At 50.2% G+C, this 25,704-nt stretch overlaps 2 protein-coding genes across 2 annotated transcripts in view; both read left to right on the forward strand.

Moving 5' to 3' along the window:
- FAF1 (Fas associated factor 1) overlaps positions 1–5,722 on the forward strand; it is a 150,147-nt gene extending 144,425 nt beyond the window's left edge. Inside the window, exon 19 of the mRNA XM_066325506.1 lies at positions 3,134–5,722. Coding sequence (XP_066181603.1) covers positions 3,134–3,217 — 84 coding nt within the window. The 3' untranslated portion in view covers positions 3,218–5,722. The remainder of the gene's footprint in view (positions 1–3,133) is intronic.
- A 13,330-nt stretch (positions 5,723–19,052) lies between these two features.
- On the forward strand, positions 19,053–21,440 carry DMRTA2 (DMRT like family A2). Its single transcript, XM_066325584.1, has 2 exons — positions 19,053–19,583; positions 19,677–21,440. The coding sequence occupies exons 1-2, from the start codon at positions 19,053–19,055 to the stop codon at positions 20,544–20,546; spliced, it is 1,401 nt and encodes a 466-aa protein (XP_066181681.1). The 3' UTR covers positions 20,547–21,440.
- The last annotated feature ends 4,264 nt before the right edge of the window (positions 21,441–25,704 follow it).

Below are 25,704 nucleotides of genomic sequence, written 5' to 3' on the forward strand. Positions count from 1 at the left end.
GGGGTTTTAGTTCATGTTCCATTTTAATATAAAGTATCAGGCATTAGCAAGCCCACAAAAGATGTGAAAAGCACATTCAGCTGGTTGCAGAGTGTGATGCATGAGGTGACTGCTTGAGTGTGTGCTTATGAATGGTAGAAAGTCAGTTATTCTAGGACTTGAAGATACAGATAAAAATGTGCCTTTAGCATTTGCTAAGGCCTTTAACTAATGCTGAAGGTGAATTTGGCAACTTAATCAAAAAGTCTTCATTCTGCCAGACAGGTGGAACAGATGAAATCAGACTCAAGATATATAAGCGTGCTTCAATGATTTTCTGTGTAATTGCTAACAAAATCGAATAAATCTTCAGCTAATGAAGGTGTAGGGCTTGGGGACAGTGCAGCTTTTATTGTGTGCAGGTCCATTTTGGAAAGAGCATCATGCAATGGCATCAGAGGCAAAGGGTGTCAGATCTGGAGTGGGCTCCAGAATTTACACTGTGGTAATGAAACAAGGCACACAGCTACACAGCTAAAGGCATTCTGCAGTTTTCATTAGGGAGTAATGCATATCAATCTAAGTGAATGAGATTCAGTAGAACACTACACTGAGCACACCTCTGCAGGCTGCAGCTCTTTCCTTTGATCTCTGTTATAGAACATCCTTTGGTTTCTGATTCTTTTTTAAAATACTGTAAGTTAGAATGCATCTTAGGTCTTATCCTTCATAGATTTACAAGAGGAACCATTTCTTTAGTTAGGAGTTGTGTTCACTAATAAGGCTCCTTTTCTTCATGGTAAACAACATATTTACAAGGCACAAATAACAAAGTAGAAGCTGCAGAAGGCTTGTGGTGTGATAATTAAGTACAATGGCGATCCATATGAACAGAAAATGCCAAGGAGCTAAAACAAAGCAACAACAGCTTTGTTTGTTGGCAGATGCAGGAGCCATATTGTTAGTTAATTGGGTAATGGTGTAAACATTTGCAAACTCTGCTGTCCCTCAGTGAATTGAGCCGCACACGGAAATTACGGTGAAAAAGCTGCACAGTCCTTGTGCTGCAGGTACTCCAGGAGGCTCCCAGGACCCTTCCCACTGAGGAAGGAACGTGGTGTGTTGTTCTTATTGAAGGCAATTGAAGTTTGCAAACCTTAGTCTAAGACATGTATCTCGAATTAGGCTCAAGTGAGTGACACCTTTCCGTATGGTTACAGCCTGGAAGGTTGTGTTCAGTGCCCAGGCACACTTCTGAGATTTTGTTTCCAAGTGTAAAAGAGATGTGTTATGACTTTCCTGGCTTTTCTTGGGGAAAAAAAAAAAAAACAAAAACAAAACCCACCCAAAAAACAACAACAACAACAACACCAAAAAAAAACAACAAAACCCCAAAAACACCAACCCAAACGAACACAAATTAAAAACCCCAATAAAATGGTTGCAGGATTTGAAAAAGAGATGTCTAAATTAATACAGGCTTGTACTGAAAAGAAGGAAAATTGCTTCTCTCAGGTGTCCTCAGAAGCTGTGAATTGCACAGACCCCTCTTTACCTCGCTCCCTGTTCAGTAACAGACTGTAGCAGAATAACAAAACATTAAAAAATGCTACAAGATACCTAATTAGCATACTTCTGTAATCACAAACTTAAATGCACTACTTTGGCTGTTTTTTACATAACAGGTTTGCTTTTGTAGATAATAACCTTTCAATAATTCAGGCAGCATCTGTGCAGGAATGCATAATTGGACTGTAGGTAATAGGAATCTAAAATTGAGTCTGGTTTTTGTAAATTATTTTTCTCTTCAGACATTTAGCAGTAGCTCACCACAGTACATGAAGTTTAAAAAAATACATTCCTGCTTTGGGAATAAAAATAATCTGTTTGGTTTTTGGGTTTGGATTGGGTTTTTAATTATGTCATTTTAAGAAAAATCTGCTGCAGTCAGATGAAATTACACTGATTTTGATGGTCTTAGGGAGTGATAAGCCTTGAGTGTTTGTTTAAAGAATAATTTTTCCTTAATTATTCAAAAAGACAATAGAAATGCAAATATATTTCAAGTTTGCCTGATTTAGTTGGGAGAGAATGAGAAGCGATACTGTTTTTGCTAATAGTAACAGGATTAGTAAATTAGGCTTTTAAGAAAATTACATGAGCATTTCTTATTAATTCATAGCATTTCATGTGCTGTACCCTTAATGTTTTCAGAAAACATTTCTAAAAAGCAGTGGCATGCTGTGATCGTAGATGAAACAGATTTAACTTTGGAAAAAATGTTATTGGCATGCATCTGCACTTATACCTATGGCATATGACTAATAATGTATTATTCACAAGCAGACTTCTGATCACTGCTGTGCTCACACAGCAAAATAAACAAAAACAGAATTACCAGGGAAAATAAGTTTAAAAATGGAACTGAAATATTTCAGAAAATGCTTCATCTTTCTACATGAAGCTTTGCAGTATTCTGAAGGATGTCATAGCATTGGCTTGGCTTGTAAACTCGAATGTCAGAAGGACACTGGGACACTTGTTGCCGTTAATTTGTCTGTATCAGTGAATGTATTGTGTAATAACCACACAATTAAACAGTTTTCTCCCAGCCTGGGGTGATTGAGGTGTCTGGAAAGCACTGAAGTGAGTGAACGCTGGGTGTTGCACCACTTGACTTGGAGCAAGAAATGGAGTAGGAAAATAAAGTTTCCCCTTTCAATGGAGAGATCCTGTTGAGTTGGCTGTGCTGCTTGCACCGTCAGTTTGACTGAAATTTTGGGGTGATTATCTAGGAGTGCAGTTTTATTTTTCATCTTAACTCATGTGTTCTAGTAAATCTTCCAAAAGTTCTTAACTTTGACAGAAACAGGTTCATGCATTAGTTTATGGTAGAGAAGCAGACCTTCTTGGAATTAATGTCAGGGATTCTGGGGTTTTTATTATTCTGTTCATTGTTACTACAAAATAATACTTACAGCAACAACAGAAAATACAACATATATTTCTTAATCTGCATCCTGGAAAACAATACTCACTACTTCAGTTATCACTGATGGAGGGACTCAAAAATCTTCCCAGTGAAAGTCTGCGCTGTGAAGATAAGCAATTCAAAAGTCTCCTTACACATATCTTTGTGTTCATGTATTTACAGGTGACCCAGCTGGATCCAAATAAATCATTACTGGAGGTAAAACTGTATCCTCAAGAAACCCTTTTCCTAGAGGCAAAAGAATAGCTCAAACAAGATTGTAGGACTAATCATCCTTTGATAAGCCAGAGGCACGGCATCGAGAGGAAGACTTCTCTGAGCACCACCTTGTGCTGACACCCAGCTCAATTCCATAAGTTTGCCTCTTGCAAGAATCCTGAAAATTTGAAAAAAAAACCAAACGTAACTACTTAAAAGTTTCACTTAGGAGTAAATGTTTCCAACCTCATTAAAATGAGCAGAGGATAAAGTTCTGCTATGAACACTGAACATTATGATTCTGTTGCTCACTTATCATCCAGCTTTTGTTATAATTAATGCACTGTTAAAATTGTTAAGTAGAGTGATTGTTAAGTAGAATTTTTACTCCTCAAATGCCCCTTTTTCACCAAGAAATCTTGGACATTTCTGCCTGTACTTTTGACACTAGAATGCTGTATATTTGATATCTCACTGAGCCAGTGCTCTCATATATATGCATTTTATTTCTGTGTTTGAATTTCTACTTTGTCAACTAATTTAAAAAGGCAGAAAAAAATTAATGGGACATTCTCAGCCATGGAAATTTAACAGTATTATGGTAGAAAGCATATAATTTTTGTTAGTACTTTCTGACTTCTTTGATAAGATGTAAGGTTTTGTTTGGAGAATATAGTTTGACATATATGCGAGATATTTATTTACTGGTTCTGCTTTGGGTCTCAGTTCCAATTCACTTTAGGAAGTATTTTCCATTACGTTGCAGTGTGAAACTGCTTATTGCATGATGTGAATATTTAAATAACATTAGACATGGCCAGTACCAGAAACCTGGTATCTTGCCAACACTTCAGGAATCAGCTGATATTGAATATCAGCTGTTAAAAACCTTTCAAATACCAGATACAAAAGTTCTTTATTTCTCCTTGTGAAAGAAAGGGCAGTTCCCATTTTTGCAGTTTTTCTTCATTCTGGCACTTGCTTGGCTCCTGTTACTCTGCTGGTTTGAAGCACCTTGTTTGGTTCATCAAACAATGGGTATTTTGAGGGGTGGTGTAATAAGAAATCTGCCTTATTGTTGCACACTTTGGACATTTTAACAATACATTATTAATCCCGTCTCAAATGAAAGAAATCGTAGTTCTCTTGTCTGAAATGTATGCACCAGCTACCTGCTACCTGACCTGGAAAAATCTGGTGCTTTAAATTTTTCGACCATAGAATGAGCATACTGAGGCTAAGACCGTAATGTGCAGTTGATGCCAAACCTGCATCAAAACTGGTTTGTTTGGGGTTCTTTTCTAATTTTTTTTTCCCTTCTTCTTTTTTTTTTTTTTTTTTTTTTTTTTTTTTTTTTTTTCCCTGTTTTATCTCTGGGCTTGCAGGACAGTGCACAACAGCACTACAGGATCATCATCTGCTAAACTAAATTTTTTTTTTTTTTCATGTAAAGCCTGGCACATTGTTTTCCATCTATGTTAATATGTAATTCATAGTGTTTATTGTAGCTGAACGAGTTCTGATTTGAAAATTTTATACTAAGCTAAAACCAGTTGCACACATCTTTTAGTCTTTCTTTTTTTCTTTGGAAGGATGGTGATATAAAATTAAACGTATGCCTATTATTCAGATGTTAGTGATGCTGATATATTGTTACCTTTACCAAAAATGAGAATTTCTGAGTGGGCAAAGCCTTATTCTACCTTTTATAATTCTGTAATTAGTGAGTGCTACACCAGTCACTTTCAGAAGTGAAGTATCTATGACAAAAAAAAAAAAAAAAAAGGTTTTGAAGTGTAAGCAAATCCTAATAATTTGCAGTTCACAAATAAAAGAATTCCTAGCCAACAGAGTGATAAATGTATGTGTAATGGAAAGCTGAATGCGGACGCTTCATTCTGAACTTTGGTTTTCTTACAAAAAAAAAAAAAATTCCACTGCGTTTATTCAATAAGAAATTAACATGGGTTGCAAATTGGGGTGATGCTGTTTCTACAAACAATCACAGTAAAACATACACTAGGATTTTAGAGTGATGCATATCTTTTTTTTGCTTCCTTCCTTCTAAGCTGGCTGTTGAGGAAAGGAGTTGCTGAAATAGTGCTTCACGAAGCAAAGCGACCTTTCAGCTCACTTGTTTATATTAATCTGTTCTGTTTAACTCCTGTTTGATCTCATCAGGCTGTTTTCTCTCACTCAACTTGATTTCTGTATTTTGACGATATATTCTTTACTTTGATACTAGTTTTATAAAGTTATTAAATGTGGCTTGAATATTTGTTGAACTTGTTGAAGTCAGTGCTCCCAAGGTTGTTTGGCCTTTTTTTTTCCCCCCTAAACTCTATGATTTTTTTTCCCTCATTTTGTTCATATTGCAAAATACACTGTCATTATCAAAATGTTCTAGTGATAATTAACTGGAAGTGTTCAAAGTGGTGGCATTACTGCCCTCTGATATAAAGGTTTTGAGCTCAGTATACAGGGATCATTCTGCCACGACGTAAACAAGTGTATCGCTCTTTAAATAAAACATTCATGATTTTGGTCCTTAAATACTTTGGGCCTGATTTCAAGAAGCAACCATGTCGAGTCACCTTTCTGAATCACACCATCAACATAAACAAATCCCTGTGTAGAAATATTAATGTTCTATGGCATCGTTTTCTGCTCTCCTGGAATTCACACGTTCTGCTGGCATGGATAACCCTCTAGCCATTCAAATTTCATAATTCAGCGTTACCATAGAACTGTGACACCATTGCTACAGAGTACATCCCTGCTTCTGCCTTTTTATCTTCAGGTTCCTCACGCTAATGAATTACCATTAACGTGATTAATGCATTAAGTCTGAAGTCTTAAGGAATTACTGTTGCTGAAATCCCGTGCCACGTGTCGGCTTCCGACGCTCGTGGGGTGAAGGTGGGGCACACTCTGCCTCTGGGAGAAACTTTCTGCCTGTTGACAGTGGTGTTTGAAATCATTATTAGAGACCGTGCAGAACACGAGTGTTTGCTCTCTGCTCTCTGCACATCACCCTTCAGCTCCGTGGGAGCGCTGAGGATGTTCCTGATGGAGCTGTGCTGGGGGTTTGTCTGTTCTTTTTGATGTAGCAGAATAGGACTTTGGCTTTCATAAACTGTACCTACTCGGTGACATTAGAAACTTAAAATAAATTTTCAATTGCAGCAATATTTTTACTAAACAGTTATGTGATTTCACTCTTCCGTGTGTGGGGAAAACTCAAATCACAGTATCCCAGAGTCACAGGACTGCAGCGCTTCGTTATCCTGGCCTGGTGTCCAGGCTCCCTGAACCAGGCATGAGAAGATTCCAGTGCCTTAAAACAGCTTCCACAGCAAGCACAAAACACGTGGAAGAGTCACTGCCAGACAGAAGCAGAGCTGCTTGGAGCAGTCAGCTGGAAATGCTGAAGATGGAGATGTGTTATGTGTGCCTTTATCCCCTGGGGCAAAGGCTTCTCCCTCTGCTGCCCAGCTCCTGCGTGCCCTCAGCACTCAGGCCAGGCACCAAGGGAAGCACCGAGACTTTCCACCACCATTTGACAAAGCAGAGGACACGTTTTTATTTGGAAACGCTGCTGGTGGCCTCCTCCAGAGGAGGAGTTTTCACTGATTGTAAACCACCCTTTGGTTTTTCCAGTATTGTGAGGGCCTGAGGAAAAACAAGTCCCTGTGCTGGATGTTCCGTGGTGTGCTTCAACACCACCACAGCACTTTTAATATGTGTGCTGCCCACTAGCAAAGCTGTTTGACTGCCAAAATACAGAATTCCTTTAAGTCCTTGAGAGGGAAGGTGCAAATCAGTCTTGAGGCTGGCGGCCGGGTGCTTGCCTGGGGTGAGCCAGCCCAGCCCTTGACATTGGCTGTTCATTGCAGCCTTTGGTCTTTCTGAACAAAAGAGCTGAGAGTGGAAACTGGACGTTGATTCTGCACTTGAGTTTAGTTTTACTGTTCTGTTTGCATAGAAAAGAAGGCAGGTGCAGTAGCCTTAATGATATTATTTTTCTGGATGCATTATGAAAGAAAGTACGAACTACTCTACACTGTACACAGCATGAGACATTGTCCTCTACCTGAAATTATTTTCCCCACAGATGACAAAGGTGGAGGAATATCAAATTTAGCAATAAATGTGTCAGGATCCAGGCAGTTTTATGCTCAATTTAGTCTGGTACAGATGTATACTTCTGCCAGCAGAGCCGTCTCTGCCCCCACCTTGCACTGGAACCAGGCAAATTAATTAAAAAGTGACCATTATTTTTTCCTGGAGCAGTTTAGAGGCTGATGCAGCTCACTGATGGGAGTCAGTGAAAATGAGAGGAAGAGGAAGGCCAGGCAGCTCCCTCTGACAGCACTGCTGATGGATGGGGGACGAAATCGATCAAGCCCCTTGAAATATTTATATATATATATCTATATCATATTACTACCTTTACACTTTACATTCTTTTGAGGTTGTTGTGGTTTTTTTGTTTGGTTTTTTTTGTTTTGGTTTTTTTTTGGTTGGTTGGTTGGTTGGTTTTGGGTTATTTGGTTGGTTGGTTGGTTTTTTGGGGTTTTATGTTTGTTTGTTTTTTAATTTCCAGCAAATTAAGTGCTATAAAGGTTTTGCCGTCAGAAATTTCCTTAAATCTTGTCAAAGTCAGCAGCCCAAAATTCAGGAAATTAGAAGGCAGATGAAAAGTCCCTTGAGTGTGTGCAGTGGAGGCAAGGCTTGCTCCAGATTCAGCTCTTGGGAGTCACTCCAGACCCAAGCACCCTAAAAGTTTCAAAGGGTTTTAATGTCTCTTTAGATGACAGAGAATCCACTCCTTAGTCAGGGCTTCCCTCTGTGGATTCTTTTATGTGTAATAAAGACTGAAGTCACACTGCAGCCTTAATATAATTCAATTAAAATGTCACTCGACTGCTGGTTATAGAAGGAGGCTTCATTAGTTCCTGTGATTACAAACCTACTGGTTAACAGGATGGTTTTTTCCTACTCCAGTACCACTGAGTTTCCTTTAGTGTTTTCCCAGCTCCATGTTGTGCCAGTGTCCCACAGGATCCCACAGTTCACCACTGTTCCCTTTCGATCCACTCAACTTCAGTGGGTTGGTGTTATTTATTCATACCAGCAGCTCAGCACTGATCCCTTTCTCCAGGTTGTGGTGTCTGAGTTCCTTCAATAACAGGTTCCCACACAGACTCTTGGGGACAGGGCTGGAATCCTCTCACTGTGAAAATTGTTGTTTCCTGCTTCCAGCTCTCAATCTCGGATAATGTTACTTTTTTTTTTTACTTTTTTTTTTTTTTTTTTTTTTTTTTTTTTTTTTTTACCTCGAGAAAATATGTTTCCACTGTAGTAAACACCACTACAAATGACTAGCTTAGGGTGGTTTTTTTTTTCTGGTTTTAATAAAAGCAGTCTTTTGCACCATAAAAATATATTAGTCCAATTATCTTCTGGCAGATTTCCTGTTTCTGATATTTTTAATAATCCTTTGCATCTTTGGTGGTTGTTCCTTGCATTCTGCCAGTTGTCGAATTTAGGATTTGTGTCTTCGGGAAGTTAAATTTCCATGAATTTGCTGGGGTTTTTTTTCTTGTTTCCTACTTGGAGTCTGTCTTCCAATGACATCCTTTAATGTGCTGGTTCACACAGCCCAGCTGCTTCTTGTGGGCATTCCGTAGTCTTTTTAAGTCAGGTACATGTGTGCTCTGAGGATCTAAGACAGTGTTCTCAAAAAGTTTTGGTTACAATCTTAGTCTTTTACCTGTGACTTTAATTTGTCTCTGTTATCTTCCTTTTTATGCAGTTTTCTTCTAAACGAGTAGTGCAGCTCGGGTGATTTAAAAAAAAATTATCGTTTTGTGAAGTAGTGAATATAATAAGTATGTTTGCATTCACCTAAAAATGTAGTTTCTATCATTTTATTTGCCTCTATGCTTTAATTAATCTACTGTCACAGTCCCGATTAGCGTGAGTTACTATCACTCGTAAGTATTTGATACCTTTAATTTTATAATTACGGCATCCTACTCGTGATCTTGCCTTTTCTCAATTTACAGGTAGACCTCACTTGTTGTCGTTTGAAACCCCCCATTCTGTTGCAGCCATTTTAGGAGCTTAAAAATGACTCTGATGTGTACTTAGGAATATTTTTCATTTTGTCTAGGCCTATTTGCCTGTTTATGTATCCTGATTAATTAAGACTGATTGAGTAAGGGGAAGCATTTCCTAACTGTGGCGGCAACGGAGAAGGAATTTTTTTTAATGACAACTATAAACTCGCTGACGCAGAAGAACAAAACTATTTCTAATTTTGTGAATGTAATAAAGAAGAAAATGGGGGGAGGTAATTTTTAGAACTGAAGTATAATCTGCGATTTACAGAGAGCATTCTGTTGCTGAAAAAAATCCTTCTTCAAGGTTTAGACGGAGGTGAGTCAGACATCGTGATGCTGTTGCAGTTTTCGTCTAAGGTGAGGAAACCAAACCGAAAAAAACAAACAAAAGCACCACAAAGGTGATGCCCGCCCTGATGCGGGTCCCCCCGCGCCTCGGCTGCCCGGGAGATGGGCTCGGCGGAGCGGCCCGGGGGCGAGGGCACCTCCCGGCCTGGCATCTCCCGGGCTGGCATCTCCCGGGCTGGTCCGTGCCGGGCTGGTCTGTCCCGGGCTGGTCTGTCCCGGGCTGTCCCGGGCTGGCATCTCCCGGGCTGGTCTGTCCCGGGCTGGTCTGTCCCGGGCTGTCCCGGGCTGGTCTGTCCCGGGCTGATCCCTCCCGGGCTGGTCTGTCCCGGGCTGGTCTGTCCCGGGCTGGTCTGTCCCGGGCTGGTCTGTCCCGGGCTGTCCCGGGCTGGTCTGTCCCGGGCTGGCCTGTCCCGGGCTGGTCTGTCCCCGTCTGTCCCGGGCTGGTCTGTCTCGGTCTGTCCCGGGCTGGCCTGTCCCGGTCTGTCCCGGTCTGTCCCGGGCTGTCCCGGGCTGTCCCGGGCTGTCCCGGGCTGTCCCGGGCTGGTCTGTCCCGGGCTGTCCCGGTCTGTCCCGGGCTGGTCTGTCCCGGTCTGTCCCGGGCTGTCCCGGTCTGTCCCGGTCTGTCCCGGACTGAGCCCGCAGCCTCTCTCCCTCCCCCGCTCGGGACGGTGCGCTCAGGGCCGGAATTCCCGCGGGTCTCCCTTCCCTTCCTTCCCTTCCTTCCCTCCGTCCCCCGGCCCGGCTCTGCCCACACCTCCACCAAAAAAAATTCTTTTTAAAACTATTTCTAAAACAATTAGAGCGAAGTGAGAAGCGGGGAGAGCCTCTGTGCCGCGCCTTTCCCCGCGGAGATGGGGCCGCTCAGCCCGGCGCTGGGCGAGGGGCGCGTAAGGAAAAAATTGGTATTCCCGGGGGAAAAAACCAAAACCTAACCAGAACCAACAAGCCACGAACAAACAGCCGAGCGACCAAACAAACGGAGCCACACGCTCGGGCATCGCCCCGGCGCTGCGCGGTCCCGCGGGGCCGATGGCACGGTGGCTGGACGGGGCCGTGGGAGATTGCGGACGGTCCGTCAATAACTTGAAAGAAATCTGTGTTTGTATAAGGGCCCCTTAAACAGCGCGTGTGAGGTGGGAAAAGAATACCAGAATCATGTTTTGGCCCAAGCGCGCGTGGTTTTCCATGAGGCTGTTCCAGCGGCGCTCCCGCCCCTCCGCGGACCCCCTCGATACGTGTCTTAAACGAGAATAGATCGTGTTTGTCTATCGCGTTCCGTCAGGATTGCTGGGCTCCTGAGCTCCCGGGGCAATAAACACCGAAGGAGGGAATCCTCTGGCAAATCCGACCGGGGCTGTCATGATCGTGAATAAAAATAAAAGGATTAATCTTCCGCTTTGGGCTAATGAAACAATTTAGCCTCCGAAATCTGGCAGCGCTGCGGCAGCGCCGAGCCGGGCGGTGGCGGGGCAGATGCGGGAGCGGCAGATGCGGGGGTCGGTCCCGCACCTCGGGCTGTCCGTGCCGCTGCCACGGGCGGGGGCATTTCCCGGCCCGGACCGGCCGCCGGGCCCCAGCCGGCAGGAGAGAGCTGCAGGGTTTTTAATTACGCTCCTTTCCCTTTGCTCCCTTCATTTTTCTGCACCCTTTGCAGCGAGACACACTTGGAATTAGAGCGGTTGTGACATTTTGGTGGCAGCTTATTGTGCGGAACACTTAAAGTTTAAAAAACAAGCCCCATAGAAGTTGAGGGGCTTAAAGCAGCCCCCTTTGTGGGGCAAGACAGAGAGTTTTGATTCCGGACAATGGTGTTTCTCAAATTTCTTCCAAAAACCTGCACCCCATCTGTGATCTCAATGAAATCGCTTTTCTCTCTCCCTTCAATTCATTTGGCAAAGGCGAAGCAGATGCATGGGACGGGGTCTGAATTTTAATTATTAGGTTTTACCTGAAACAAAACGGCAAATCCTTTTTACCATGTGTTTGAAGTTAGGAGACGGGTAGGGGGAATATAAAATATAATTAAAAAGCCCTCGGATCGTTAGAGAGGCTGACAAGAGCCTTTTTAATGAACCTCTCGGAGCGCCCTACGGTAAATTAGCAGAGCGGGGCTTTCCCGAGTCATTCTTGCCCCCGCGGTACCTGCGTGCTCCCGGCGCTGCCAGCGCGTGTCCCCGCGGCTGCCGGGGCGATGCGACACGCGCGCGGCTCCCGCTGGGGGCGCGGATCCTCCGCGGCCGCGCATCCCGCTCGGGGCCGTGCCCAGCCGCCCATGGAGCCGCCGGGATCCGGCTGCCGGGACGGTCCCCCGCCTTCCCTGCCCGCTCCTTAACTCAGAGCGCATTTAACCGGCAATAAGGTGCCAGGGGAAAATCGTCTGTCACTTTAATCCGTGCCCGAGGGGCTGGGAAATAAAAAGGGAGAGGGAGAAGGAGGGAGGGAGAGAAAAAGCGAAGGTCTTAAAGAGCCCCAAATCCACAGGCGAGCGGTGGGAATGCGGAGGCAGGCTCGGCCTCCGCGGGCAGCGAGCCCCGAGCAGGCAGCGCTGCCTCCGGAGCTTGAGCCCGTCTGCTTTAGGAGGGGACCCGACCCGCCGCGCTCGCTCCCAGCGCACAGCGGGGCACTGGGGACACTGGGGACACTGGGGACACTGGGGACACTGGGGACACTGGGCTCCCCGCCGAGATGTCCCGGCTCTCGCCGCACTCCCCCGGCGAGAACGGGAAACTCCTGCCCGCACCCTCCTCGGCCGTGGATCCGCTGAGCTCGTCTCGCCGGCGGGTGGAGGAAGCGGGAGCAGAGCTGGGGGCGGCGTGGGCACCCGCACAGCCCCGTGTCCCCGCAGAGCGCTGTCCCCTGCCGCTGTCCCCCCGCCACAGGCACGGGCTGCTGCCCCGCCCGCCCCGCTAAAGCCATTGAGATTTCCTTCCTCTCGCTTGGGAAGCCCCAGCCCGAACCTCAGCCAAACCCGGGGGACATCAGCCAGCGCCGAAGGCTCTGGGGACGGACCACGGATTTTAAATTTTTTAGCTCCAGTACACGGGGGAGAGGGGGGTGATGGATGGATTTTTGCGCGCGTGAGCTTTTTTCCCTCTTTCTTGTGTGTCGGTGCGCTTGTGTGTGTGGATGGGCACAAGCTCTCAGAGAAAAGAAATTTTAGAGTAACAACTGAAGGCTTTCTTGTGCAGTTATTTTAAGGGCTTTGTTCGGTGCCTGAAGGGGGATGCGCCCATTTGTTCGGGACGGGATTCATCACATGCCCCTTTCATGCGAACCAGAGGTTAACAACCTAATGAGCACTTGGTGAAGAGATGAAGCGTGTAAAGAGCCCGATTTTCCCAAATCCTGGTCTGCCGTCTTGGGGATGTGCTACTCTAACCTCTGCTGGGCTAATAGTCTCCGCACTTCCAGCGGGGAGGCCCCGGGAAGCCCCGGCTCCAGCGGCGCTCGGGCGGGGCGGCAGCAGCCCGGCGGCTCGGTGGCGATGCCCCGCCGGGGAGCCGCGGGGGCCCGGCCCCAGCGCTACATATGTTGGGTCAAGTCTCCCCATTGTGAGCGTGTAAAAAGGTGTAAAAACTCAATCATCTGTAGCTTTTTTTTTAAAGGGAGGGCTTACCCTGGATTTGTTGCATAATGGATTGTTAAAAAAGTAGAGGGTTGAATTAAAACTGTTCCCTAGTCACTTTTAATTAGACCGCTCTATTTAATTAGCAAAGTTGAAACATGCAATTAAAATTAGCTCAGTTTAGCGCATATTAAAGGAAATGGGGGCCGCGGCTCCGGCTCATATTAAAACGAGTCGGAGGAGAAATGGCGGAGAAGTCTGAGAGGAAGCGAAACGACTCTGTGGAGGTGATTCAGGCGGCGGCCATCTGTCAGAGGAGCCGCCGTGCCCCTTCATCCCGGTCCCCATGTCCCCCGGTGCCCGTCCCCGCCAAGGCAGCGCGGAGCGCACGGCCGCTGCGGCTGGACGGGGCCAAGCCCCTGGAGGGCCGTGTCTGTGTCTTTAGGATGTGCTCGTCCCCAAAAGCCGGGGCTCGGGTCCCCGAGGGGTCCCGGCCCCGGGCTGGGCTCCCCCCGTGCCACCGCCGGGCTGCGGGCCGACAGGAGCCCCGAATTTCCCTTATTTTCTTCCACAAATCTTTCTCCCTTGCCGCTTTTTTTCCTCCCCCACTGGGAGCCGGGAAATCGAGTTAATAATGTTTCAAATACTTGAGAAGTCCGGGCTAACGGGAGTTCCTTCTCCCTTTCTTCGCTCCGCATCTGAAGAGGTTGCCTGGACTAGGAGGAATGTGCCTTTTTCTTGAAAGGGGGGGGGGGTAGTGGTGGTGGTAATTTTCATTCTTGTAATATTGGTTTGGGGATAATTACTTTTAATGTCAAAAAGATTTAGTTTAATATCATCTCTATTAGGCGGCTGGGCGGATAATTAAAAGTGAAGATGATAGCAGCAGGGAAACAGATGGCATTTGCTTACTTTGATTCAGTAGGTAAATAATGAAAAAGTCAATGGCAAACCCCCTAGAACAATTGAAACCTTAAAGAGCACTAACATTAGCAGGTACTTACAAACTGTCTTCCGCTAAGAACGAGATGAAAATACACTAATCAAGAACTATATTTCTCTGGGATGCTTCCGAGGGCTGCGCTGCCTGCGGGCGTGCGTGTCCCTTCCCCCGCATGGCAGCCAATAGCCGGGCGCTTTTTAATTAAGATTTTACCACTGCAATGGGGAGAAGCTGCAGCAGCAGCGTTGCTGCAGCCCTTTCAAACTTGGGCACCGGGGCAGCCGCGCATGGGAAGCCTTTGGGTTAATCCAGGGGAATGAGGAGGGAAAGAAACTCCCGAGAAATGGGGACTTCTTCAGAAGAAACGTATGAAACCCCTGCGGTGTTTTAGCGAGCTGACCCAGACGTGAGCGCTGGGCACCGAGCGGTTTCTGGACGCTGCCAGAGTCAAACGCGCAGCGGGGAAAACTGAGCGGCAACCGGGGCACGGCGCAACGAAACGCGGCTCCCTGCTCATCCCCGGAACGAAGCAGCGTCCCCTTTCCCCCGCCCGGAGGGCCCTGAGCACGCTGCGGTTCCCTCGGGCACTCTTTAGCCGCGGGTTTCCGCCCCCGGCCGGTTCCCGGAGCCGGCACAGACACCCGGGGCCAGCCCGGGCCGCTCCTGCGGGGGGGAGAGAGGAGCTGGGTCCCAGCCGGAGCTCCTCTCGTGTTTTGACGCCGGGAGTTGCTCCCAGAGCCAAGCTGGGGGCGAGACCAGTCTCGGGGGCATTAAAGTCGCGTTTCATCGGGTTTGGAGAAATGAATTTCTCTTTCCGTGTCCCGCCCGGGCAGCGGGAGCGCGGCTGCTCTGTGCGTGCCTAAAACAAACATCCCTCCCCCGGAAAGACACGGGAGCAGGGATGTACAAGAAGATTTTATTGTGCCTCGTCAAACAGAAATGAATTGCAGTCGGAGAGAAGGGTGGAAAAAGGGAGGGGTGTGTGTGTGTGGGGGAGAGCAACATCCACCTCCCCGCTGCCTGCCGTCCGTGCTCACACACACACAGGGCGCTGGCAGGCCGGGACAGAGCTGTCGAGAGCCCGCGGCGAGTCCTGGCCGCCCTTCTGCTGCTCCGGGCGAACTCACGGCTCAGCGCCGGTTGGTTTGAATAAATCTGTGAAATGTGGCCACTGTCTGGGTTCACAGCGAAAGTTTTCCGTGAAAAATACGGAGAGGGGAGAAATTATTATCGTGAAAAATATCAAACCGGTGAGAAGCGCGATTCCGGCCTCTCCTTTTCTAAACGCACCTCGTAAGAGAAGAGCAACACAGCAATAGTTGGGTCCCGGTTGGAAGCGGCCCCTCCAGCCGTTCCCCTCCCGGGAAGCGGACAGGCAGAGTGTCCCTGAGCCCGGGGCAGGGTGCCGAGTCCCAGGAGAGGCCTGGGCTCCGGGTCAGGAGCGATCCCCGTGCGGAGCGGCGCTGGCCGGGGGCGGCGGCTGCTCCTGCCGGGCCCTGGGGGCGGCCGGACACCGGCACCGGGGAACCCAACAGCCCTGGACTTGGGGGACACGGGGACAAATGTCCTCAGAATTTACTCAGTCTCCGAGTTGCGTTACATCTCCTTGCGATGCTAAAGTTTTTCTTTAATGGACCCCTACTATTACGATGGGCGGGTTGATACTGAGTGTAACATTTAAAACCAGCGCATGGCGAAATGTTTTGGACGGGGGGGTGTCCTCTGCTGGCTCTGCACGGGCAGCAGAAACAGGCCCTGGGCGTTTCGGTGCCCAGCTCTGGGACACTGCACCCCAACTCTGTCATCACCGAGAGCGGGGCCGTGCCGCGGAAACAGCCGTGGGACAGAGATGGTGCACGTTGTGTGCTCCAACTTCATCACCGCCCTTCGCAACGCGACTGAAAGCCTGAGGCTGCGAGCAGAAACCGCCGCGTTTCACTGGCTCTTTACTGACCCACTCTTGGGCGCGGTTTTTGTAGGTTTATTGTAGGTTTTTTTTTTTTTTTTTTTTTTTTTTTTTTTTTTTGTTAGTTAGTTTGGTGTGGGTTTTTTATTTTTTTATTTTTTCCCCCCCATGGTTGTTTCCAAAATAGATAATTTTAAACCGCCCAAACCGGGAAGGATAACCCAGGCCTTTACCTGAAGTCAGAGCTGATCGACAAGGGAATGGGGGAATCGGCGTGACCCGTCCTGTGCTGTTGTTGGTGGCGGGCTGCCTCGGGGGGCAAAGGGAAGGTATTTGCAGAAAAAAATCCCATCGCAACCCCAGACAAAACTGCCAGGAAAAAGGGAGAACGTTTTCTCCATGTTAAACCAATATAAAGCAATACTTGAAATGTTTCTTATTAGATCTGATCGAGTTCTACGAATTCTAAATTAAATCAGATGATTAGAGTAATACTCCCCGGAGAATAAAATTAGTGGTTGCGAATAAAATTAAATCGGATATTTTGACTCTTGGCTGCTGTATTAAATAAAGGTGTTATAACACCTAAATCACGAGGAGTGGGTGGCAGCTGCACCCGCAGAAAATCGGGTAGGAAGGCGCTCATTCCGTAACTAAAAAAAAAAAAAAAAAAAAAAGAAAAAAGAGAAAGATGAACCTAAGTGTAATAAACATACTGAAAAAGTGGAGGGCTCTACAGTTGTGGTTTTGGCCACCACGGAAGGAGAGTGAGCGAGGGGAAGAGTTACCGCAGCATCAGCGAGCGCTGCGTGTCCTGCGGCGGGGCTGTCCCCGGTGTCCCCGGTGTCCCCGGTGCCGGCCGCGGAGGAGGCGGCGGCAGCACCTCGAGCACCGCCGGGGTTTCCTCTCCTCCCGGCGCCCCGGGGAGGCACCGGCCCCCGGGCCCCGGTGTGGGAGCGCTGCTGGGGACGCTGAAGGGGCGGGAGGAGGCCCCGACCACCGGCACTCCATTCCCGCTACGGGCAACGACTTACGGACTCATGTGATAAAAAAAAAACCAACTTTAGAAAGTGCCGAGGAGGATGGAGATCCCTCGTGGGAACGAGAGGGGAGAAGCCTGGGGAGAGGAGACGGCGTTATTTCCCACCGAAGTGCTACCTCCTCCCGCTACCAGCGAAGGTGACGTCAAACCCGGGTGGCTGATGCTAAAACAAAAGCTCCGGGGTTAATATACAGTTACCAGCCCGGCCGCCTCCTCCTCCTCCTCCTCCAAAATCAGTCCCTCGGGTTTATTGTCCCCGTGGGGAAGGCGCCTGTTGCACATGTAGTCGCGCAAACAGCTGGCAGGAGAAAGAAAGAACCAACTTTACTTTCTGGGGAAAGAAGGGCGGGCAAGGCTCCCCCAGGCTAAAACACAGCGAAAGGACGGAAAATCATACTCACCTCGGGCTTCTCCTGCTGCGGCAGCACTTGGACATTTACCTGCGGGTGCGGAGAGAGAGACAGAGGGAGCAGGGAGAGAGAAATAGAAGAGGAAAGGAAGGAAGGAAGGAAGGAAAGGAAAGGAAAGGAAAGGAAAGGAAAGGAAAGGAAAGGAAGGAAGGAAGAGAGGAAGGAAGGAAAGGAAAGGAAGGAGGGAAGGAAGAGAGGAAGGAAGGAAGAGAGGAAGGAAGGAAGAGAGGAAGGAAGGAAGGGGAGAGGCGTCGCTACATACTATCATAAAACAAAATCTCCAAGGGGAGGGGAGAGATCAGAAATTGAATTGTCACCTTCCACAGCATATCCCCCCCCCTCCCCTTTTGACAAGTAACACGCAGGGGGAAAAAAAAAATTCAAACGGTTGGCACGTCCCGTTTCCAATAAATTAAAAAAAAAAAAAAAAAAAAAAAAAAGAGGGAAGGGAAGGGAAGAGAGCCGAGCGCTCAGGTGGCGCGGAGCGGGCGCTGTGTGGGGCACACCCACGCCGCCCCGCTGTCCCCGCTGTCCCCGCCGTGCCCCGGACGCTCGGGGCGCTCCCGGCGGCGGGCGCGGCGCTCGGGCGGCCGCGGCGGGGCGCGGGGCGGCCAATCAGCGCGGCGCCCGCGGGCGCTGGCCAATGGCAGGCGCCACATTGTTGTCCCGTGTCGCCTAATGGCAACGCGGGCCGCAACAATAGCGCGAGTGGCGGCGCGCGGCGCGGCGGGCAGCGCGCTCCGCTCCGCTCCGGCCGCACGCTCCGCTCCGCACCGCTCCGCACCGCTCCGCCCCGGGGGGCTCCGCGCCCCGCACCGCCCGGCCCCCACCGCCGCTCTGCCTCTGCCCGCCTCAGCCGCCTGCTCCGCCCGGCTGCGGGACACGGGGCGATTTTTAACAATTTTTAATTTTTTATTTTTTTTTTTTTTGGCTATTCTCTGTTGGATTTTAGCCTCCGCTGCTCGTGGCGAGGGATCCTGTCGTTGAAGGTGCCGGATCGTTCTTTGGAGGGACGCTGCTAGGCTGTGGCTGCAGTTAGAAGGGGGACGGGGAGCGGAGCTTAGGGAGCAGCTCGGGGTGCACCGGGGCGCCGTGGGGAGCGGCGACGCCGCAGGCGCGGACGGGAGAGCTCGGCTCTGAGCCTGGCGCCACGGACTTGGTGCCGCGCCGCCAGATGCGCACGGAGAGCGAGGAAGCGAGAGCGATCTAAGTTTTCTTGGATTTTCTTGTGTTAGCTTTGCTTTTCGGGCGCGGAGGGAAGGAGGGCGCGGAACGGCCCCCGACGGACCCCTCCTCACCGGAGCCCCGCTCCGGGGCCGCTTGCCGGTGCCAGGGGCCGGGGGCGCGGAGCGAGGCGAGAGGACAGGCGCCGGGGTTTGCATGCCCGCCCCGGGGGCTCCGTGCGCCTCTCGTTCGTGATTGAGCTCGAAGGCGCCGGGAGCCTCTCGGCGCCCGGGCGCGGCGCAGGGGCTCCCCCGCCCCGCGCGGCTTTGGGGGAGGCCGGGGACGGGGGGCCGCTCTCTCGGGGCGGGCTCGCCGGGATGGAGCTGCGCTCGGAGCTGCCCAGCGTGCCCGCCGCGCCTCCCCCGGTGCCCCCCAGCTCGGTGGCCGCGGCGGCGGCGGCGGCGGCGGCCACGCTGCCCGTGAGCGTGGCCGGGAGCTTGCTGCGGGCGCCGCCGCTGCTGCTGCGGGCGGCCGAGAAGTACCCGCGGACGCCCAAGTGCGCCCGGTGCCGCAACCACGGCGTGGTGTCGGCGCTGAAGGGCCACAAGCGGTACTGCCGCTGGAAGGACTGCATGTGCGCCAAGTGCACCCTCATCGCCGAGCGCCAGCGCGTCATGGCCGCTCAGGTGGCGCTGCGCCGGCAGCAGGCGCAGGAGGAGAACGAGGCCCGAGAGCTCCAGCTGCTCTACGGCACGGCCGAGGGGCTGGCGCTGGCGGCCGCCAACGGCATCATCCCGCCCCGGCCCGCGTACGAGGTGTTCGGCTCCGTCTGCGCCGGGGGCGGCGGCGAGGGAGGCGCCGGCGCCTCAGGTAAGGTAGCGCGGGCCCGGGGGAAGGGGCCCGGAGAGGCGGCGGGAGACGAGCGCGGCGCTCCGCGGGGCCCGCCGGGGGCAGCCGCAGTGACCGTGTCTCTCCCTTCTGCCCCTCCCCGCCCCGCAGAGTCCAAGATGCAGAAGTTCGAGCTGTTTCCCAAGACGCTGCTGCCGAGCCGCGCCGTGACCCCGCAGCAGGCGGGCGGGAAGCCGCTCTCCCCGGACGGCGAGTCCGTGCCCGGCACCTCCTCCCCGGATGCTCGCCACGGCTCGGGCTCGGAGAACGGGGACGGCGAGTCCTTCCTGAGCTCACCCGTCTCCAAGGGCCCGAAGGAGGGGGAGGAGAGCCCGGGCTCCATCAGCCCGCTGGGCTCGGACTCGGGCTCGGAGGCGGACAAGGACGAGCAGGACCCGTCGCCCTCGGCCGGCGGCCGGCAGCGGACTCCCATCGACATCCTGACGCGCGTCTTCCCGGCGCACAAGCGCGGCGTGCTGGAGCTGGTGCTGCAGGGCTGCGGCGGGGACGTGGTACAGGCCATCGAGCAGATCCTCAACAACCGCGGCCCGGAGAAGGGCCCCGAGGAGGGCTGGGCCCGGGACGGCGCCTCGCAGGGCCTGCCGCCCACCCCCGCCGCCGCCCACCAGCGGCCCCTGATCGCGGGCGCCATGGCCCCGGCCATCGGCGCGCTGGGCAGCCGCTCCGCCTTCTCCCCGCTGCAGCCCAACGCCACGCACTTCGGGCCCGAGGCCGGCGCCTACCCCCTGGGCACCCACCTGGGACTGAACCCGCTGCGCCTCGCCTACTCTGCGCACAGCCGGGGACTGGCCTTCATGACCCCCTACTCCACGGCCGGGCTCATGCCCACGCTGGGGTTCCGGCCGCCCGTGGACTACGCCTTCAGCGACCTGATGCGGGAGCGCTCGGCCGTGCACAAGGAGCAGGTGTACTCCGGCGGGCTCTACGGGCCCATGGTCAACAACACCCCCGAGAAGCAATAGCGGCTTCCTAAAGCTCGGCTGCGTAGAGGTAGCCGTGTAGGCGCGGGGGGACGGACGCGGGTGGCTTTGCTCTGCCCCGCGCAGGCGGTGGTTTTGCGTGCAGAGCCCGGCGCGGACAGGCGTAGGTGTATTAAGGTGATAAAGGTGCACTTTCATTGTCCAGACACGAGTCACTCTTTGTTGCTTATGGCCATAAGCATGGATATATCCTCAGCGCGTCGTGGGGTGCGCACACACACACGCACACACACGCACGCACGCTCTTTCCCACACACATACATATATATATATATGTATACTAGCGAGTGTATAATGTTATAAAATGGAAATCTAAGTTATTAATGTAACTCGTAGGTGAACTCGATATTAACGTTAAGCTAAAGGTTAGGCAGCGCATTGTAATACTTACCAGGCATTATAGATGAAACATTGTCAAATTGAAAACCTTTTCCTTCCCACCCCCGCCCAGAAACGTTATGGTCTGTATATAACATTGGAAAGTAGATATATTTGTAACTGTCCGTAGGACCCCGGCGCCAATGGTGTATGATGGTTTAATAAGCCTCCTTCATTTGTGATCTGCAAGAAAATTGCTTTCTTGTTCCGATGTAGCAAACTTCTTGCTGTTTCTAACAGGTAATTCTGTGTTTCCATTTCATAGAAATAAATGTTATTTTCTATTAAAAAAAAAAAGAAAAAAAAAAGTCGGTCTTATGAATGGCAAGTGGTATTTTATGAGATGATGGAAGTGTGTTTTGGGAAATTCATTTGACAAGTACAGTCAATATTTAAAGGAGTTTATGCAAATGGTACGAACATGTTTACTACATTTTTATCATGGTCAAACTAGATATTCTTCAGATAAATTTATAAATAAAAATGAAGCGTACAAGCAAGAGCAAATTCCTTATCAACTGAAATTGTCAAATACGTTTATTTCTGCTTTTGGTCTTTTTCTTAATTATTCCTGTGGGGAAAAAAAAACAAACCAAAAACCCCAAACAAAACTCAACAAACCTACAGAGGTATAAATTCAAGCAGGATTTCTCCCTTCGGTATCTTGTTGTTTTTTGTCGTGTTTAGGAAATTTGGCATGTCGCAAAGAGAAGCCTTGGGTTAACCCAAATCCCACCTTGCGAGCCGCGGGTTGTGTAGCACCGGTAAGGTTTTGATTTTTTGATCGAAATTTGATTGTGCGTTTCAGTTGCTTTCGTGTCAAAATAAGCAAAGGGATCTAAATAATGACGTTTTTCAGAATGTAAAGATGTGTTTGAGGCAGTGACGGATGAGTTAAGATCAGCGCAGGGAAGGTTTCCTTGTGTTTGGAGCTGCGTGTCCTTCAGCCTCATCCGCGAGTAAAGACTACTCGCGTGGCTTTTTCCATTTTTTTTTTTTTTTTTGGCAACCGTGTCCGAATGTTCTCCGAGATCAAAAAGTAAGAAGGGCTTTGCTGCCTCTATTTATTTCCGTCCTGGGATGAGCGGGGTGCAGCGGGCGTGCCCTGGTGCATCCCGAGAGGCGATCCCGCCCAAGGCCGGAGCGTGACTTTCTTGCCAGCGCCGGGAGCGTTTGGCCCAGGAAAACTATTACTCACAAAGAACAAGTTCAGTGCACGGTTGAATTAAGACTGTAAAAGCTCCTAAAGTTGGTTGGTATGGAAACCTAATCCCACCGAACCGCTCCGTGGCACAGCTGGACTGTTTACTTCTCACTTCAAATATAACTGTGTAAACAGTGGCCGGGAGCTGCCAGCGCCGCTCCCACCGACCACTTCACACCCTGCTGGGGCCGGGAGGACACCAGCCCCGCCGCGGCTGTGGAAGGAAGCTCCTGGGTAAAATCAAATTGCATCAAAACGCAATTCTTCCACCCCCGGGTGCCATCGATCAACTTGGATACAATTTTAAGGTGTGTTGGTTTTTTTAATTTTTTTATTTTTCTTAAAAACAAAACGAAAACCAAAAAAACACAACAACCAACCAACCCAAAACAAAAACCCAACAAAAAAGTAAGTAAATATTACAGATTACACCTAGGCAAATTTTGACCCTGAGCCATCCCGGGAGCAGCCAAATCAATATCACAAGGAAAACTTTTTAAAGTCTCGTGTTCCAAGTGCGGGTGAAACTTAATATTACTACAATAAAACGGTTTAATAAAGAAGGGCTTTAATAGTGAGCTAATTTGATTGAGTTTCCTAATTCCACTTTAATTGGAAAAGGAGTTGTCTGTTTGGTTATAAAGTGCTAGGGTTATGTTAGACTGGGGAAAAAAAAAAGATGGACGTTGAGCATCTGAATAAACTTTTTTTTCCTATTTTTTTTGCCTTTTTTTGGTTGGCAGCTGACTTTGTGCAGGATGGGTTTCCATATCTAGGATTATGAACGGGCTACAAAGAGCTGCTACTTAAAGAAATCAGGTCGCCACATTTCTCCCATTCTAGCCCTGTTGAGAAGGGCTTAGGAGCTGTTGATTTAACTCAGCTCCCCTTTTAATTATAAAAGCCATTCTTGTGTAGTTAGGCGAGCAGGACAATTTATCAGAATTGTTGCCGTGTCTTGGAGGTTGGCTTGAGCTTGGATTTATACAACCGACAATGGGGATCACGACGATTAACTTTCATATGGGTAGTTCATGCAGTTGGACTGGAGGGAGTAGGAGGAGGGGAGGGGGTGAGAAAATTTTATAAATTGTCGTACTGAAGTAATTCCAGTAGATTAAAAAAAAAAAAAAAAAGAAAAAAAAAATTCCCTTGGGTTTGAAGCAGCCTCGTCGAGGTTCGTATACAGAAGCCTCTGGCAGAACATAAAATATTCAGGTCTCTTTTAGAGTAAAATAAAATGCTGTCACTTGAATAAAAATCGGCGGCACCGAGTATAAATTATTTGTGAAGCAGAGAGGCTGCGGGCGAGCGCTCGCAAACTTCCCCGTTAATTAAATCTTAATCCACGGGTCGCAGGAAGCGGCGGAGCTGCAGCCGCGGCTGCTGTACATACAGCGGGACACGTTCCGGAGTTCTATTAACTGCACTCGTGTTTAATATGAATCAGCCCTAATCCACAGCATAATAAAGATCAAATTAGACTAACCATTTAGTAGCGAAATGACATTCCTTCACCTAAAATGAACCTCCCCGCGCGTTGCTGGCGGCGAGGCGGCCTCGGCAGCGGGGCTGTGGCTGGGGCCGGCGGGGCCTTGGCCGGGCTGCCCGCTGCACTTTTCAGCCTCAGGAGGGAATCCCCGCTGCCCTCCCACGCTGTCCAGAGCCGCCTGTTCCGCAGCACGGCCGGCTGCCGCCGAGGCCCCGGCGGTGGGGACACTCGGAGCGGGGTGCTGTCGCCTCCCCGGCTCCGGCCGGGAGTGTCCCCTCGCGGCTGCTGGGGCCGGGGGACACCCACCACGGGGAAGGGTGGCGGTGCTGCTTCCCCGAGGCTCCCTGGGCAGCCAGGGCCGCTCCAGCGGGGACAGCCGTGGGATGTTTTACCGGAGCGAGTCCCGGCTGCCGCTCTGTCCTTCCCGAGACCACGGCAGCGCCGGTGCCCTGCTGTCCCGGCACTCGCCGGCTGTTCCCCGAGCTGTGACCACCCCGGCTGCCCGGAGAGGAGGGATGGGATGGGATGGGATGGGATGGGATGGGATGGGATGGGACCGGCCGGCCCCGGGTGCCCCTCACCGGGAGGGGCGGCCTTTGTGCGGGCGCTGAGCAAACACCGCTGCCGCCGGTGGCACGGTTCTGGGAAACGCGGCTGTGGCCGTGCCAGCGCTGCTCCCCGCTCCCGGACATCCCTGCTCCGTGCTGCCCCGGGCGGCGGCCACACCGGCTCCCCCGCCGCTCCCCCGTGCCTCCCGGGTGATCCCCTCGGCCGGAGCCGGTGTCGGGCACACGAATTCCCACGTCCCCCGGCGAGGGGACACCTTCGCCTCTTCTCACGGCGCGGGCATCCCCCCCGTGTTGTCATAACATCCCCATGGCAACTGCGGCAATTACCGCTACGGCAGAACGACAGTGGGAAAGTATTTAATATATTTAAATGTGATTAAGCAGGTGGAAGAAACGAGGAGGAGCAGCTCCGTAGGAAGAGCCGGCGGAGGTTCAGGGAGCGCCGGGGGCAGCGGCGGCGCGTCTGCAACTCAACAGATGGGAGCGAGCGAGGGAGCCGGACTTCAGCGGGAGAGGAACGGAGTGTTTGATGGTTTTCTGCTGCCTTTAACACCGACCGAGGCACGTGAAAATTCATTCCGATTTCCGTCTCTCGGATTTCGACGGAAATGCTAACGCATCGTTGCAAAAGAATGTTTTCCCTCTATTACTGTTCCTTTCCAGTTTCCCTCTTTCTTTTCTCTATCTTTTTATTAGAAAGAGAAAAAAAAAAAAGAAGAAAAAGAAAAAAGTAAAATAAAGCTCCACAAACACGCTGTTAGCCGTAAGTTCGGGAAATAAAAACCATGTGAAAAAAACCCAAACCAAAACAAACCAAAAAATCCCCAAACAACAACAACAACAACCAAACAAACCCTGAAACTGCACAAAGCTGGTTTGTATCCCATCTCCAAAATGAACTCATTTGAAAAAAAAGAACACCTCGTCAAAAAAGAAAAAAAAAAAAAAAAAAAAAGAAAAAAAAAAAAAAAAAAAAAGAATTAATTTAAACATACACTTTAACCTGAAAATTCCTTTTCAGGCACTACGCCTCATTTCTATGTCTTTAGGGAACCCAGTCAGGCACGGAAGAGATGCTGCTGTCCCAGGGAGCCCCGGCCACTGCTGGGGCTGCGGCCGCCTTTCCCCGGGCAAACCACCTTGGCCTTGAATTTAAATCGCGGTAAATTGTGCGGCGGGTTGTTGCTGGTTTTGGTGGGAATTACTGAGGCACAGGAAGGAGGGTGTGGTTAACGCGGGGGACCTGCCCTGGGCTGGGGAGAGGTTAAAGGGTGCGGGACGAGCTGCCCCAGCCCGGCCAACAGCGGTGTGAGCTCAAATGGCTGCAGAAGGTATTCGGCCGAGAAAGTCTGGTCCTGGATAACGCCTAAAGGTAAAAGAGGGGCGGAGAGGAGGGAAGGGGTGAATTCCAGAGCGGAACAACAGGGCAAGGGACTGATGGGGTTTTCAGGCTCACAAGAGCTAATGGAGAACTGAGATGCAGTATTAAGAGCTGTG

This window comes from Sylvia atricapilla, chromosome 9, assembly GCF_009819655.1.
Source record: "Sylvia atricapilla isolate bSylAtr1 chromosome 9, bSylAtr1.pri, whole genome shotgun sequence".
NCBI classification, from domain to species: domain Eukaryota; kingdom Metazoa; phylum Chordata; class Aves; order Passeriformes; family Sylviidae; genus Sylvia; species Sylvia atricapilla.